At 48.4% G+C, this 14,885-nt stretch overlaps 1 protein-coding gene and 1 long non-coding RNA gene across 15 annotated transcripts in view; one reads left to right on the top strand and one right to left on the bottom strand.

The window, feature by feature from the left end:
* Nucleotides 1-541: 541 nt before the first annotated feature.
* Nucleotides 542-2,215, top strand: LOC124417150. Its single transcript, XR_006931257.1, has 2 exons — nucleotides 542-650; nucleotides 938-2,215. It is a non-coding gene; the product is annotated as an uncharacterized LOC124417150 (long non-coding RNA).
* Nucleotides 2,216-11,395: 9,180 nt separating this feature from the next.
* The window catches only part of CMIP (c-Maf inducing protein), a 123,094-nt gene continuing 119,604 nt past the window's right edge, over nucleotides 11,396-14,885 (bottom strand). For all 14 annotated transcript variants that reach the window (XM_040707166.2, XM_423491.8, XM_046899729.1 and 11 more), the window contains one exon: nucleotides 11,396-13,407. In XM_040707166.2, the coding sequence (XP_040563100.1) occupies nucleotides 13,354-13,407 (54 nt within the window). In that variant the 3' untranslated portion in view covers nucleotides 11,396-13,353. The remainder of the gene's footprint in view (nucleotides 13,408-14,885) is intronic.

Raw genomic sequence — 14,885 nt, 5'->3', positions numbered from 1 at the left:
AACCAGCTTTCCTTCCATGGTGCACCCGCAGAGATGGAATTGCACGACGTGATCACATTCACCCCACCTTCACCACTGACTCTGCTATTCCCAAGGGTCTTCTCTGGCTGCAGAGCAGAGGCAGCCAGGTGTGCATCCCAATGCTGCAACTGCTGGAAGATCCTCCGCAGCAGCTGGGTTTGTGTTAAGCCAACACCTTCAGATGGATTAAGCCTCCCCTGCAGCCAGCTCAGGATCACAGACCCCGTTGCATGGCACCATCACTTTCTGGTAGCTCAGTTTAAGATGAGATCTTTTGGGGAAAAGCTGGAAACCTCAGAGCACCCTGAAAGATGCTGAAGTGTCTCCTGGTGCAAAACAGCTCAGCTGAAGCTGGAAAAAGAAAAAAAGAAGAAGAAAAAAAAAACAAAACCACAGAAAGAAGCAGGTTTCCGTTCTCCCTTGCTGTGAGAAGCCTTTCCTTCGTGCTGACACAGCATTTGTACAGTGCTCTGGATCAGGAACTAATCCAGACTAACAGCCAGTTTTTTGCTTGCCTGGCACCAGAAAGTGAGGGCTGCCTTCCTTCTACCCTGCACTTTATACAGACCTGCCAGTACAATGCTGTTTGGGCTTCAGCATCTTGTCTTCCTGTGTTTCTCAGTGACTTGGTGAGTGTTTCTCATTTAACACATCCTCACAGGCTGCATGCTGCTTGGTGATTTTTCGAGATAGTTTACAGCAAAGACGGATTAAAGACCAACTCAGCTATTAGCTCAGCTGCTCCCATCTGCCAGCTTGACTTTCTCTCGGAGATAGGCTCGGTTAGCAGCTTATCTCCTCAAATCTGCTCTTGCATACGTGACCTATATGTGACCACGGCCCATACCCCATGATATGGTGATTTGTCATTTGCACGCTTTACATTACTAACCCTTTTACAAGCTTCCATTTCCAGTTTCCTTCCCTGCTTGTGCCGTGTGAGGGCAGCAGAGATTGTGCTTGGCTATGTGCTGGCAGCCCGAGTACAGCCGCCTCTTTCACGTTCCCACACTGAACATCAGCAGGTGAACGGCAAAACGGTAATGTTTGAAAATCTATCTGAGAATAGCTGCACACTGATTTCCCTCTCACCCCGTTCCCACCCACCGGTTGATTTTTAACATAAAGTTTCTCTAAAGCAAAGAGCGAGCCTGCACGTTTTCATCCTCCCTGAAACAGAGGGGCAAATATTTATACATACATGAAAACAGTGAGCAAACAGGAAGGGTTGGGTGGGCTGTTCCACGGGGCAGTGATACACAGCAGCCAAATCCCACATGCAGCTTTCGTATCCACGCTCTCTCCGTCAGAGAGTGCACAGCACTGAGATTTCAGCTGCACCTGACCCCGGAATTTCACTCTGTTGGACGTGGTGGAACTCAGCAATTATTTTACAAGGAAGGAAACGTTGCCATGCAGCATCTCACCAGGCCAAACCGCAGCTGGAGCTCTTCCCTTGCACATCAGAGCGGCTGCCGGGAGGTGGAGCACCGCACCCGCTGCACATCGTCACCGAGCACCAACCGAGAGCTTCCAGATCGTCCCCCGCTCCAGCCAGGCTGACCCTAAGCCTCCATCCACACAAGGTCAGCTGCTTGCTGCCAGCAAATTAAGCAGAAGGCGTTGCTGCTGGTGTTGCTCATTACTACCATTGGTGCAGGTGGGCTCTCTGTTTGCTGGCTGCAGACGTGGGCTGCGCTGCTCTAGCCAAAAGATGCCTACAGCTTGTTGGAGAAGTGCAGAAGCTCTAGGGGCAAAGCACCCGGGCATAAAGCCCGTACGTCTGGTGGCAGCACCAGCAAAGATGGGCGGATGTTTTAAACTGGTCGACGTCAAGCACTGTGATTTGGTTTCCTTTGGATCATTCTGCCTTGAAATGACTCTGATCCAGGTGTTGTTTGCTTATGGGAACACTGAAAAGCTGCACATGTACAAGTTTTTCACTTGAAAAACAACGAAAAAAAAGCAACCTAGGAAAATTCCCATAAAGGTCTAAGCAAGCAGGCTGTGGCACTGCAAGCAAAACCCTGTGATTTTATGTCTTTCCACACCTGTGGTCCATTTAAGCTATAAATCCCATCTGTTGTGAGCAAGGTTTGCTATCGAGCATCCTGATGAGAGAGGTGAGATTTGACTGTAAGAACAACATACAATGATTTTTAATATTTGGTGTAATAAAGCCTTCTCCTGCAAATATTGTCATTGGTTGTCTCACCAGTGCGTAACTTGCTGTTGGCAAATCTTCCCCAGGAAGGTTATAATAACATCATTCTCTGGCATCTCTGCCAGATACTCAGCTCTTTATTTTCTGTTCTGTCATATAAGCTGAGTAATTTATACGCCTGTTCAATACAAAAGGTGGTTATTATATGTTTGAAGAAAGAGGTTTGACAATACCTGCCTTGTAAGAAATACCAACGGAGTAGTACAGAGGAAAGGCAAAGGAAAACGCTGTAAATCAAGAGGTGACGAGGCACTTTTCAGATGGAAGATCAGAACATCATTAAGGGCTCCACAAACAAACACGTCGGGTTACAGACAAAATCCTATTTTCTCGCATTTGCCCTCTGTTGTTGCAGCCTTTTATGGATATAAATCCCACCGAAGTCAAATCGCGTCTATAAACTAAATTCCAAAATTAATCCATAAGTAGAATCTGTCACGAGTGCTTATTATTAGGTTGATTTGTGCAAGATGTATAGATATGATTTCAAATAAAAGCAACATTATGGAAAAAATTACGTCAATGGCCGCTTCGTCTGAGTAAGGAGCACACAGTGTGAATGCCGTCCCAAAATAACACGTCTGCAGTGATCTCAGTGCAGCACAGCTAGCATTCCCTGCACTGCATTTTCACACAGGTGATTTCATGCCAGTGCTCACCCACTGCTCTGCAATGCCATCAGTCCCCCAGGCTCGGAAATGGACACCTGGCTCTGCCCAGAAGGAGCAGGACTGGACCCTGGTGATGCAGCAAGACTGCAGCAGTGCCTTTCCTCGCTGGCTCCACTGACCTACTTCTTGCATGCAGCTTTGGGCAGTTCTTAGTTTGGTGTTGAAAACTCAAATGGTTGGGCAGGGATTACAGCAACAGCTGCCACGTGGCAGTGAACCTGGTGGGAAGCACGGCTGTCCCATGGTAGTGCCTCATGGGCAGTACTCCAATGGGGGTGTGGGGCACACACCTAGAATCAATCAGAGAGTCATAGCACCGTGGCATCATAGGATGGCTTGGGATGGAAAGGGATGTGGTCATATGCCTCAGCGTGAGCACGGCCAAGCGAGCAAAACCATCAGCAAGATGAGCATGCCAGAAAACCAACCCTCAACCTGTGTGCATGTCACAGCTCACAGGAGCACACCGCCTGCTGTACATCACCTACGGCTCTGCAAATCCTCCCTACCTTTATTTCGTCCCATATTCCAGACCCTGAGAGTTGCAGCTAGAAAGCCAAGGGTCCTTTATCTCCCTTTTTCTCCCCGAATTAGGGCCTGGCACCCTAACTCACCACAACACAGCCCATCTCCACTGTGAGTCGCAATCAACTCAACTCTTTCTTTGCAGCACAAAGGAAATCACATTTCTTTGAAACACCGAGGCAATCTGAATGTGTGTTCCTGTTTAGCATGATTAAGGTGTCACATAGCACTCCCACGCACCCCGACACAGAGAACTTCTTGCCGGCTGCTGATGTCAAAGCAAATCAGCTGAAAACACTGAGGGTTTCTGAGAAGCACAAGTAGGACACGGCAGGCAGCTGACACTGAGCTGTATGGCCCATACAGACCAGGAAGCTTCGGGGAGGGGGACAGCATGGTGGCATCCCACCCCAGCAGGATTTTGGGATATGCATCAAGCACGTCTTCACAGTGCAGATTCCTGCATGTGAGAGGCTTGTTTCTCTTGCTTTTATCCAGCTCTTTGTCTTGTTTATTTTTGCCTGTGCCCTGCGGTTTGTCCACTATTAGCATGAATAATTTAGGGAATTGCCTGCTTCTGCTGAAATCAATTCCTGTGCTACTGCTGTTAAGTGCTGGGCCTGAGCCTGAGAAACGCTGTGGTGGGGCCCAAATAAAGCAAACAAAATGAAATGAAAGCAGAGGAGAACAGAATCTCCATTCCCCACAGATTTAGGTGGGGATGCCCAAAGCCTTCGAAATACGAGCACCAAATCCCAGCCAAAACCTCTTACCCTTTCTGAAGCTCTCCCATGCGTGCGCTGTGGCCCAGCGTTGACTTCCAGCACCACAGTGGCAGCCCCACAACATCCACATCAGCCCCAAGGCAAAGCTACGTTGGCTCAGGCAGTGAGGCTGGCAATGAAAAACACAACATTCAGTGCCTCTGCAGTGCTTACTTTATGGCTAAGGAAGAGTGTAAAGGACCAAGTGCTGGTGTGAAGCCATGGATCCAAGCTGCTCCGTGCACCATCAATCCTCCATCCCACCACCAGTGTCCACGTCCAGGACTTGCACAACCTCACCCAGAACACTTTGCTTTAAGTGTGTTCACCATCTTGATGGAAACCTGCTTCCTTTGACTCGTGGTTTTAGGCCATTGGGATGATGGTCATGGGCCTTGTGAGGGAGACACGGGTCCTTTCCATAGCTCCAGCCATTGCAGATCACTGGTGGCACCCTGCAGGCCGGGGTGTGGGGATGTGTGTCCCTCACCCACAGGTTTTTGAAGCACTTGGAGGCCGGGGAAGAATGCAGTGCCAAAAGTGTTGGGGCATGGAGAGAAGCCAGAGCAGTGCACCGTTGCCACGTAATTAAATAACAAGAAGGGATTAGGCAAGCTCCGTGCTTCACGTTGACAAGCTTGAAAGGAAGAACAGAACATGTAATCAAATGAGGGGAGTTCTTTCTTGCTTTATTTTGAAAGAAAGGCAACATTACAGCGATGTAAGATGTGGTAGAGCACGCACTAATTATGCTGCCCTGGCTATTTCTCTCTTGCGGGTTTGAGAAAAAGACTGAGATTGAAGCCCAAGGATGGGGGGAACAGACATTCACTGGCAATTAAGCACTCAGCTCATTTAACACTCGTTCACTCACCTCTGCCCCTCTATTTGGCTCCACCTGAAGTGTTGCCTTGCTCTGAGAAGAGACAGATACCTGCATGGTGTCCTTAATGACGGAGCAGGCTGACCGAAAGGAGTGCATTCACACCCAGCTCCCAGCAGACACCGAGCACTTCCCCTCTGCACATTTCCTGCAGTGCTGCTCCTGCTGCATCACTGAGCTCACAGGGCCACGTGCCCACAGTGCTGCAGGAGCCCACCTGGGCAGAGCCATAGCAGCACCTGGGGACCTTCTTTGGCCAAAGCAATGAGTAAAATCGGAGCGAAGAGACCATCTGAGCCACGCGTGAGGCTTTGCAGCGGCATTGCTTCACTGGCTGAGCAGGCAGCGAGCTCTCCCGTTCTCCATTTCCCAGACTCAGGGACGTAATTGGATGACTCACCAGCACTCAGGTACCAGCAGTGACAGCTGAAGTTTTTCCCCCAAACAACCGATTTTAGAGACGTAATTCGTTTGGAACCTGTTAAAAAAACCCACTCTTGATTTTTGTCTCTATGGTGCTTAGGATACCGATATCAAGTGACACCTTCTGCAGCAGTGACCTGGGTTACCCTGCTTTTGGGAGCCATCCAGATGAACGAGGCTCTTTGCTGTTTGAATCACCCTGCAGATAGAGCCTGAGAAGTGCCAGCCCCGCACTGCTAACAAACATCCTTGGGCTCCAGCAAACCCGCTCCGAAGCGCAATGACATCAGCCCAGCATCTTTGCTGGGCGCATGCAGGACCAAGCAGCATCCCTCGCATGGATGCAGCGAGGCATTCCACCCTATTTAAGAGCTGGCCGGCTGTGTTACAGCCACTGCTGTTTGCTGGTGGTGCCATTGCCCCGACACCTCTCTGCACTGCGTGCGGCACCGTCTTATTTATTCTCCCGGAGTGCCATGAATCAGAGTTGAAGAGTGCAGCGTGCCGGAGCGCTCCCACAGCGCGAGTGTGACTCACACAGCGGGGAGATCCCGCCAGGGTCCCTCCTGGGCGACCCCACATTGCTCAGCTTGCTGGAAAACCCATGGATAAAAGCAGCCACGGTGACGCACGTGCAGCACGAGGCCTCCGAGCCTTCTTGGGAAGCTCCCAAAGCACCGCCACCCACTCACCATCAATAACCAAACTGGCGGGGCCGGGCTCTGGAGCACTGCACAGCCACATGGTTCCTCCTTGCTGCTGTTTCTCCCTGGGAAGGCAGCAGCCAGCACAGGTTGGGAAGGATTTCCCCTCCATTAAAATGAGCTCTCCTGTAATCATAGCATCGTAGAGTCACTTGAGTTGGAAGGAACCCTTAAAGGTCATCTTGTCCAACTCCCCTGCAATGAACAGGGACGCCTACCGCTCCATCAGGTTGCTCAGAGCCTGGTAAGACCTTGCAGAGATGATGATGCATGATGTGAAAGTGCTTTTGGAATCATTTGGTTTGCCAGAAAAATCTGCAGTTAACTCTTTCCTACCTGCAATAAATAAGTCAACATGCAATATACACCCCACCTCAGCTCCCCCATCCAATTTCCTTTTCCCTCATATTCTCCTTTCTCCCTGTAATGAAGCCCCTCGTGGATTATTGCAGGGATTCCTGCACCCTGACTGCTCAGCCTTAAATCCCATAGCTCAGCTGTCCCGGCGCTGATCATGGCAGAGCATCCCAGCTCTGCAGCCATCGCACTGAGGTCTCCGTTTTCCTCGAGGATGATTTCCATGCTATTGTCTTGACTCACACTACAAAGAAAAAGGCACTCACAGGAATATTTCCAGATAAAAATCTCATTAATTTCAACCACAGGCAGCCATGAGTCACTTCCCCTTGGCTACGCTCATCTCTTGTGACCAGAAATCATGCAGTGGAGATCTGGTCCTGTGTAAAAATTCTGATTTTAGAGGATATCAATAATTAGCCTTAAAAATTCAGGCCTAAAAAGAGCCTCTTTTTCAATGGAGATCTGCTGTCCATCGGTTCCCCTTGCCCCTACCACAGCTCCAAAATAAAAACGAATAATTTCACTGCAAAACCATTAGATATTCATTTTAAAACGTATTTTGGAATTCAAGGAGAGGGCTGGCTTAACCTGGATCTGCCTCAGAGTAAATCGTGTCCTTTCTCCCCAAAAATGGTCACTTTTAAACCAGTGCTGAAGTGCTGCAGGACACCATGGGCCACAACAAAGCACCTCCGCTGCTCAGTGGCCACTTAAAAAACAAAGAAACACAAACCCTCAGGTGCTGAATAACCACTCAGGCTGGCCATAAAATAAGCTAAAAAAGAACATTCTTCACCACCTTTGGTGGCTTTGGCTTCTGCTCATTGGATGTGAAGGCATAGCAGGACTTTGCCCTGGCCCACAGACTCTGACTGACGCCCCCTGGGGCTGGATTGGCCTTTGGGATCCTCCTGGCCACGCTGTGACAGAGCCCTGGGAGCAGAGGACCTGGTGGCAATGGTGATGCTCAGCCAGGCCACGGAGCAGCAGGCAGGGCGTCTGTTCCACTCCCTTCCCTCCAGCCCATGGGTTCAGTCTGGTGCCTCCTGACTGCTCCTGGCTGGGGACAGCGGGTTATGGGGCAACAACCGGGAGGCAGAAGGCTGCAGCAGTGCTGGCACGGGGCAGGACGAGGAGGAGGAGGAAGGCAGCAGGGCCGTGTGCGGGAGTGCGGGGCTGCCTGGCGCTCGGCGGGTTTCCTTGGCAGCCGCAGGCTCACCATACCTAAGTGAAGATTTTGTCACCATGGCAACATTGATGTCATCGGCTTTGCGGCAGAGAGCAGCGCTAACCTCAAGCACAACTTTTTTTTTCTTTTCTTTTCTTTTCGTTTTTTTTTTTTTTTTTTTTTTTTTTTCCTTCCCAGCTTGGAGTTTCTCTTTATTTAATTCAGGAGGAGCTCAGGGCTCACTACTGAATTTTTCTGACCGCCCCCCTTACCCACAGCCCCTGTACCTGCACCACGGTGAATGTTCGTTTCAGATGTCACTGGGATTTCTACAAAGGTTTGATCTGCTCCACTGCCAATGCCAAGCAGACACCCAACCACCCAACCGCCATACTAAGCATCAAGGGGCTTATCCCCTCAATATATGCATCAATAAGAAAGCAATATTCCCAGTTGTCATCACCTTGCATAGCTCTGAGGATGCTCACCACTACCTGTCCCATCCAACCCATCACTGTCCATCCCATCCAACCCCACTGCTCTCCATCCCATCCAACCCCGCTGCTCTCCATTCCATCCAACCCATCACTGTCCATCCCACCCAACCCCACTGCTGTCCATCCCATCCAGCCCGACTTGAGAAAGCACTCGTGGGAGGGAGGTGGGTGGGGAAACAAGATCAGAGAACTACATAAAGTCCCAATAAAGAGACCAGTTTTGCAATGTTTCTTCTCTCTCGCAAGCAAATAACAACAAAGTGGAACTCGCATCCTTCTGGCATTAAAATGCTTAAACCCAAATTCAAAGCATTCCGGATAAATGTGCTCATACAGCCTCCAAGGTTCACACTGACTCTTAGCGCAGCAATAAACAACAAAACCTAGCTCCAAGATCTCAACGCACCTGGAGAATGAGTCAGTAACATTAATTATCCCTAATGTCTTCATAATTGGTAAAATGTGAGGATAAAAGTATCCCAAAACAGAGGGTTTTGTATGTTAAGTATGAGACACACTGCATGCCAAAGACACTAGGAACAAAAATGAGACGGTTAGCACATCTCTGACCCACATTCAAAGCAAACTTTTCTTTGGTGTTTTAGTTTCTTTTTTTCCCCCCAAGAACTTCATGCAACGGTACAAAACCATTGAGTTTACAGTAAAAGTATATGTAAAAATGGGAGTTTTGCGGGGGGGAAAGACTTCTAAGATTGTAAAGCATCTCATTTAGCTACTGAGAACAATTCAACTTCCGAGTGCGTACTGTGATACAAATAAGGGATTATGGCTTTGATATCCTACCCGGTTGGAACAGGAATTGAGGAGAAGCGGGTTACTGCACCAACTGCTAGATGTGTGAAGCAAACTCAGCAGTTCGGGACATGGTTTAATGGGGTAATATTGGCAGTAGGTGGAGGGTTGGATGACCTTGGAGGTCTTTTCCTACCCTGGTGATTCTATGATAGCGAATGACGGTGATGAGCTGGAAATGAGCTGTGAGCTACACCTCGATACACAGACCTTACACTGACCAAGTTCTTCCATGGCCAATGGGTCACGGTGAGATTTGTGTACAAATATATTAAAAATCTGACGGGATCTATTTTATACGGGCAAATATATGACAGCAGTTGCTCCACCTGAGAGGTGAAAAGCAGAGAAGTGAGATCACCCCAAAAACAAAACCGGGAGCGGGATCAGCAGGAAAAACACCCACCTATTTAATTCTACTGGCAAAAAGGGATATCCCAAGATCTGCTTTTAATAAAATGGTTCTTCTCAAATATTTACTTATGATATTCCCCAGTCAATAGGAAAGAGAATGGAAAAAAAATGGATGTTAACATCCACTTAAAACAAATATTTTAAAGCAAGTACTACACTGAGTTGGCAAAAATGATTAAAAATTCAAGAGGGCAATAAAGCTGACTGATGTGTTCTAATAGGTACATCTGGTTGGCCTCACCGAGCCTGGGAGAGGTCAGCACTGCCCATAGCGTGAGAACGGTAGATGCTCTATGGCTTTCACTGCATATGGATGTATGCAAGGTTTCAAGGAGCTCTTTTCCAGATGAGATATATATATGTATATGAGACGTGGGTCACCGGGGGAGTGGCAATCCTAAAGACAAACCGCCCTGCTGTTTGTTTGCCTCTATGGAGGCTCACAGCATTGGGCAGAGCTCAGGTCCTCAAGGTTTGGATGGCCAGGCTCAGAGAACTGCACAAACGTGACACGTAAAGCTCTTACGTGGTAGAAACACGGGACAGCTCTCCAAGTCACCAGCTGTTGGGATGCCTGCACTTCCCACCAAGCAAAGCAGTCACAAATTATCAGGGTTTTAGGCTTCTGAGTGCCAAACTAGCATCCACCCACTTAGGAAGCTGGAAGCGACCAGTGCTCTGTGAGATTCCTTTCTGTTTGGCCTTCTAGAACTCCACATGTAGCTGAGAGCAGTGGGGGAAGCCATAGGAAGGCAGCACAACTGCAGGTTTTTAATGAGGACATGAGAAAATTGCCCCTGAAACAAAGTAGTGCTGCTGCTTTGTGCTCTTTGGGCTCGCATCAAAGCCACTGTGGTAGTTTGGGTTGAAAGCGAAATCCCCGGTACTCACAGTCCTCAGGAAGATGCTGCAGTAACCTCCCAAATGAAATTGGGCAGTTTTTAATGGCTCCTATTTTCAACAAGCTACAGCTGAAAGGAAGGCAGAAAGGCATCATTATCCAGGAGGAATTGCCAGGGTGCCCTACAAGCCCAGGCCCTCTACTATAGAACTCAGAAAAACCTTTCTGAGCACAAGCTGAGGCACAGCATCTCCTATTATACCACCTCTAATACTCCCATTTTGTAACTGATATGAGAACCCCTTGTCCGATGCAATCATTAGAAGTTTCTAACGATGTTTCTCAGTAATTGGTGCTGGCTGGATGCCAAAGGCACCTGGCAGGGCACAGCAATCATCACTTTGCAAAGTGAGACAGACACAGGCATCAGAGAACCACAGAATGGTTTGGACGAGCCCATCCAGTTCCAGCCCTGCACCGTGGACTGCCTGCCCCACATCAGGCTGCCCAGGGCCCATCCAGCCCAGCCTTCAATGCCTCCAGGGATAGGGCATCCATGAGCTTAACTCCCCAGGCCTTTCCTCATAGGAGAGATGCTCCAGCCTTAATCGTGTTAACAGCAGAACGATAATCTGCCTCAACTGCCTCAGCTATGGCAGAGTGGCATTTCAGTGGGAAGGCTGAAGGCACAGCCAATTGTCTTTATCAAGTGGTGACCCCTTCTTACCTTGCCTGGAAACACAGAAATATGGATGAGAATATGGACCACGTAACATAAGCTGCTCTTCAAACCAGCCCCAGGAGCTCCAACTGGAACCTAAGAGCTCAAAGAGTTCGCTAATTGTCCCAAGGACTGCAGCAGAGGTGCGACACTGCAGCTGGGTTTGGTGCACCGTGGCCAACAGGCAATGCAAGTGCAGCACGTCGCTCCATGGGGACACCGTCCCAAAGCACACCTCAACACCTCTGCAGTCCAAAACCACGTATCTCTGCGATGCTGTCCTCGGGCTCCGGCCTCTGCCTCCCGCAGCATCCCCACGGCGCCGGGCTGGAGAGCTTCCTTCAAAGAAAGCACAAAGCACGCAGCTAAAAGATAGTCGCTTACAGTTTATTTTCGCCTGAAATTATTTCACATCTCTTTGTACACAGCTACAGAACAGTAGTAGTAAACCATTGGTAAAAGCAACAGTGCTAAGGAAAACGTTGGCGTCATTTTTCTTCCTTTTCAGAGACGTTTTTTTTCTCTTCTTTCTTTCTCTCTTTCTTTCTCCCCACACTGCGTCTGCGTACAGTCTGGGATCTGAAGGGGAAAAAAAAAAACCCTGGCACACTACGTGAGTTAAGACTCAACTTCTGTTTCGTTTATTTAAAAAAGGAAAAAAAAAAAAGGGGGGGGGAACCCATAATTTGGGGTAGGGATCATCGTCTACATAGCGACAAAATGAAAAAAAAAAAAGCTTGGCTTCCATTGAATAAGATTAAATATATATATATTTATATATAAAAAATTACATTGGCTGTATGTGAAACCTTGAGGTGCCGGAGAATAAAACAAAGGTGTTAAACAGAGGAAAAAAAAAACTGTGTTTTGGATGATGTTTTTTAAATAAGCAGCTCTGTACAACCAAGGCTCGTTACGAAAAGAAAACACAAACCAAAAGTCAATGGCATCGTTATGAAAGAAACCCCCGTTTGTGAAAACAAATCATCTTCTAAGCAACTGGAAGGAAATCCCGAAGATGCGGCCGTCCCACCTGTGTTGGGGTCAGAGCTGTGGGGTCCACGCGGGGCGGTGTGATGGGAACATGCAGAGCTGTGCTGCGGGCGGGAGGAGGAGAGGGGAAAACATGGAACCGAAATGCTGCTGCTCAGCATGGAGAGAGAGCCTCTTTTTGTCCTCGTTTTGAAATACTGGACGCAAACAGAAAACGGCGGAGTTCCGTGAAGTCAGCAGAGTTCTGTGATCGCCCCAACGGCAAAACGAACCGCGGAATTTCCCTGCTGCCCATGGCTGAACCTGGCGTGGTTGAAGAGACTAAAAGAAAGCGGTCCGCAGTTGGGAAGGAAAGCTGGCTTTATTAATCCCTGCGCCCCCTCCCAACAGCATCCCCTGGGTGGGCACCTTCCTTCCTGGTCGGTAACATCGGAGGCGTTTGGAAATCAAAAAAGACAAGCGATGGATGTGGTGACAGAGGGACTATAATACAGTCTGCGTTACTAAAAGGCAATTCTTCAAGGAGGACGCTTCCTTTAAAAAACAATAATAATAACAACAAGACAGCAAACTGGTTTATACAGTACTATACGCAAAAAAAAAAAAAGGGTAAAAGAATTAACAATTCATAAATAAAAGACAGGTCCCAGACCTGTTATTTGTGAACCATTTTCTTAAATAGGTGCATTATGTAAATCTTATGTACAACAAAATTACTTTGCATAACAACTGCGAGGACGGGGCGGGGGGCTGGAAATCAGATCGCGTTTGGTTTTCTTCTCTCGAGATTTTGTTAAGTTTGATTTTCGGGAGCAAAATTGGTCACAGAGGAGTTCGGGCCGGATGGGTGCCAGCCAAGGAAACCCAGGTAAATAATGACAAATGAATATATTTGTTTTTTTCTCCACACGGCATAAAACACAAAGGCAAATAAAATCCACAAAGGTGTTTTTTTTTTTTTTTTCCTCTTTATAATCCTCTTTGCTGCTGCTACAAAGTCTTTTTATTTTGCTTTCTTTTCTTTTTTTTTTTTTTAATTTTCTTTCTTTTTTTTCTTTTTTTTTTTTTTTTTATAATTAATTTTCTCCTTTTCAATTTAAATTATGTTGATTCCGAAATCACAAAGCTGCAAGGATTCGGGTCCAGGCCTGCTCTGTCCCGACACACACAACTCCTCCGCCTCACACCGCGACCTTCCCACCACGTCCCAGCGCTCACTGCTCTACAGGAATTAGCCCAAAAGTTATTTCTCCGGTTTGTTTTTCTTCTCTTTGTCTTAAAAATCTTTTCCTTCCCATCAGAAGCAAAAGAGAGTCGGAGGCAGGCAGAGTTCACCAGGCTTCGGTGTAACGAACGTCCACTTCTTTCAGGTTGGGCAGTTTGGCCTGTGTGGGGCGGGAGGAGAAAGTCAGAGTTAGTAACGTGCGTTGAGGATTCCAGCTCTGCGACAACAGCAGCAGTGAGCAGAGCCCAGCCTGTATTTGTACTACAAGCACTCAGCTGCAGCTGACCCGAAGCGCACAGCCAGCCTCCGTGCTACATCACTGCCTGATTCCTCCCTCTGTTTGTTACATGAATGCTAACAATTTTTGGTGCCATGGAGTCACAGAGTGGCTTAGGTTGAAGGAAGGGATCTTAAAGATCACCCAGTGCCAACCACCGCCATGGGCTGGTTGATATCCACCAACTCATGCTGCCCAGGGCCCATCCACAGCATTGGGCACCTCCAGGGATGGGCAGCCACCACTCTGGGCAGCTGTGCCACCATCTCACTGCCCTGAGTAAAGAATTTCTCCCCTACACCTCACCTAAATATCCCCCCTCCCAGTTCAAAGCCGTTCCCCCTTGTCCTATCACTAGTAAACCACGGTCTCCCTTCCACACCTCCAAAGCACTTGGGCTTATTGCTGGGTGGCTATTGGCTATTTGTGCTCCTCCTGTGTGCTGCTGTCGCTTCCTTGCGCCCTGTCCAGATCCGTACAGCTAAATCTCCAAAACCAAACAAACACATTTAATTAGGCTGGGGCACTACTGAGGAGCTGGAAGTTTCTTGGAGTCGTTATTACCTCACCCCGTGATTTATGTGCGCACGTATTTTGATAAGAGCTACTCATAATCCTACAGACACTGCCAGCAAATAATTTTTCAGTTAGGCAATAATGACTTCAGTGGTGGGTGTTTATTTATTGTCTGTTTCAGCCTGCCTGGTACATACGGGGGTGTCTGTGTGTGTGCAGTGTGTGTGGTGGGGCGGGGAGGAAATGTCAACCCCGGCTCGTGCCCCGGTGCTCCCTCAGGCCAAAGGGAGAAGAAGGGAAGATTTGTATCTAAAACGCGTTCTTTGAAGGCCAACTTGTTCTCAGCAGACCTGTAACCACACGGCCCAGGGAGAAAAGCAATTCCCCTCCCTCTGAGCACGCGCAACACTCCCAGTAACCACTCATATTAACCTCAGTGAAAGAGGTGAGGAGGGAAATGTGACGTGTGCCTGTTCTCTCAGCTTTGTTAAATCTGTGCAATTGTCAGGGCTTTGCTCCTTGTCAGTTCTGCTGTTTGCCCTGGCAGCCACTTCCTTGCATTGCTGCTGAGGACGGGGTCACGCAGTACCAGAGCAGAGGGAAGCAGTTTGGAAAATGTGAGCTTCAGCCTCAAGTGAGCAGCAGAGGGGCTCAGAAGCAGGGTAGGGCTGGCGCAGCCTTTCAATAGACTTCCCTCCAGAGCCCTGGGCCAAACGCAGCATTGACCCTGATTGTCTGCAAAAGCTTGGCGCCCGATACAAGCTCCATTGTGTGAACCCATCTGCAAGCCAGCTGTTAATTCCAAGGATTTCTTTGCATATACAATTGTGACACAAGTTTTGAAA

The sequence above is a fragment of the Gallus gallus genome, chromosome 11 (genome assembly GCF_016699485.2).
Source record: "Gallus gallus isolate bGalGal1 chromosome 11, bGalGal1.mat.broiler.GRCg7b, whole genome shotgun sequence".
NCBI lineage: Eukaryota > Metazoa > Chordata > Aves > Galliformes > Phasianidae > Gallus > Gallus gallus.
Note: the sequence above shows the minus strand (reverse complement) of the source record. Positions and strands in the feature narration are given on the sequence as shown.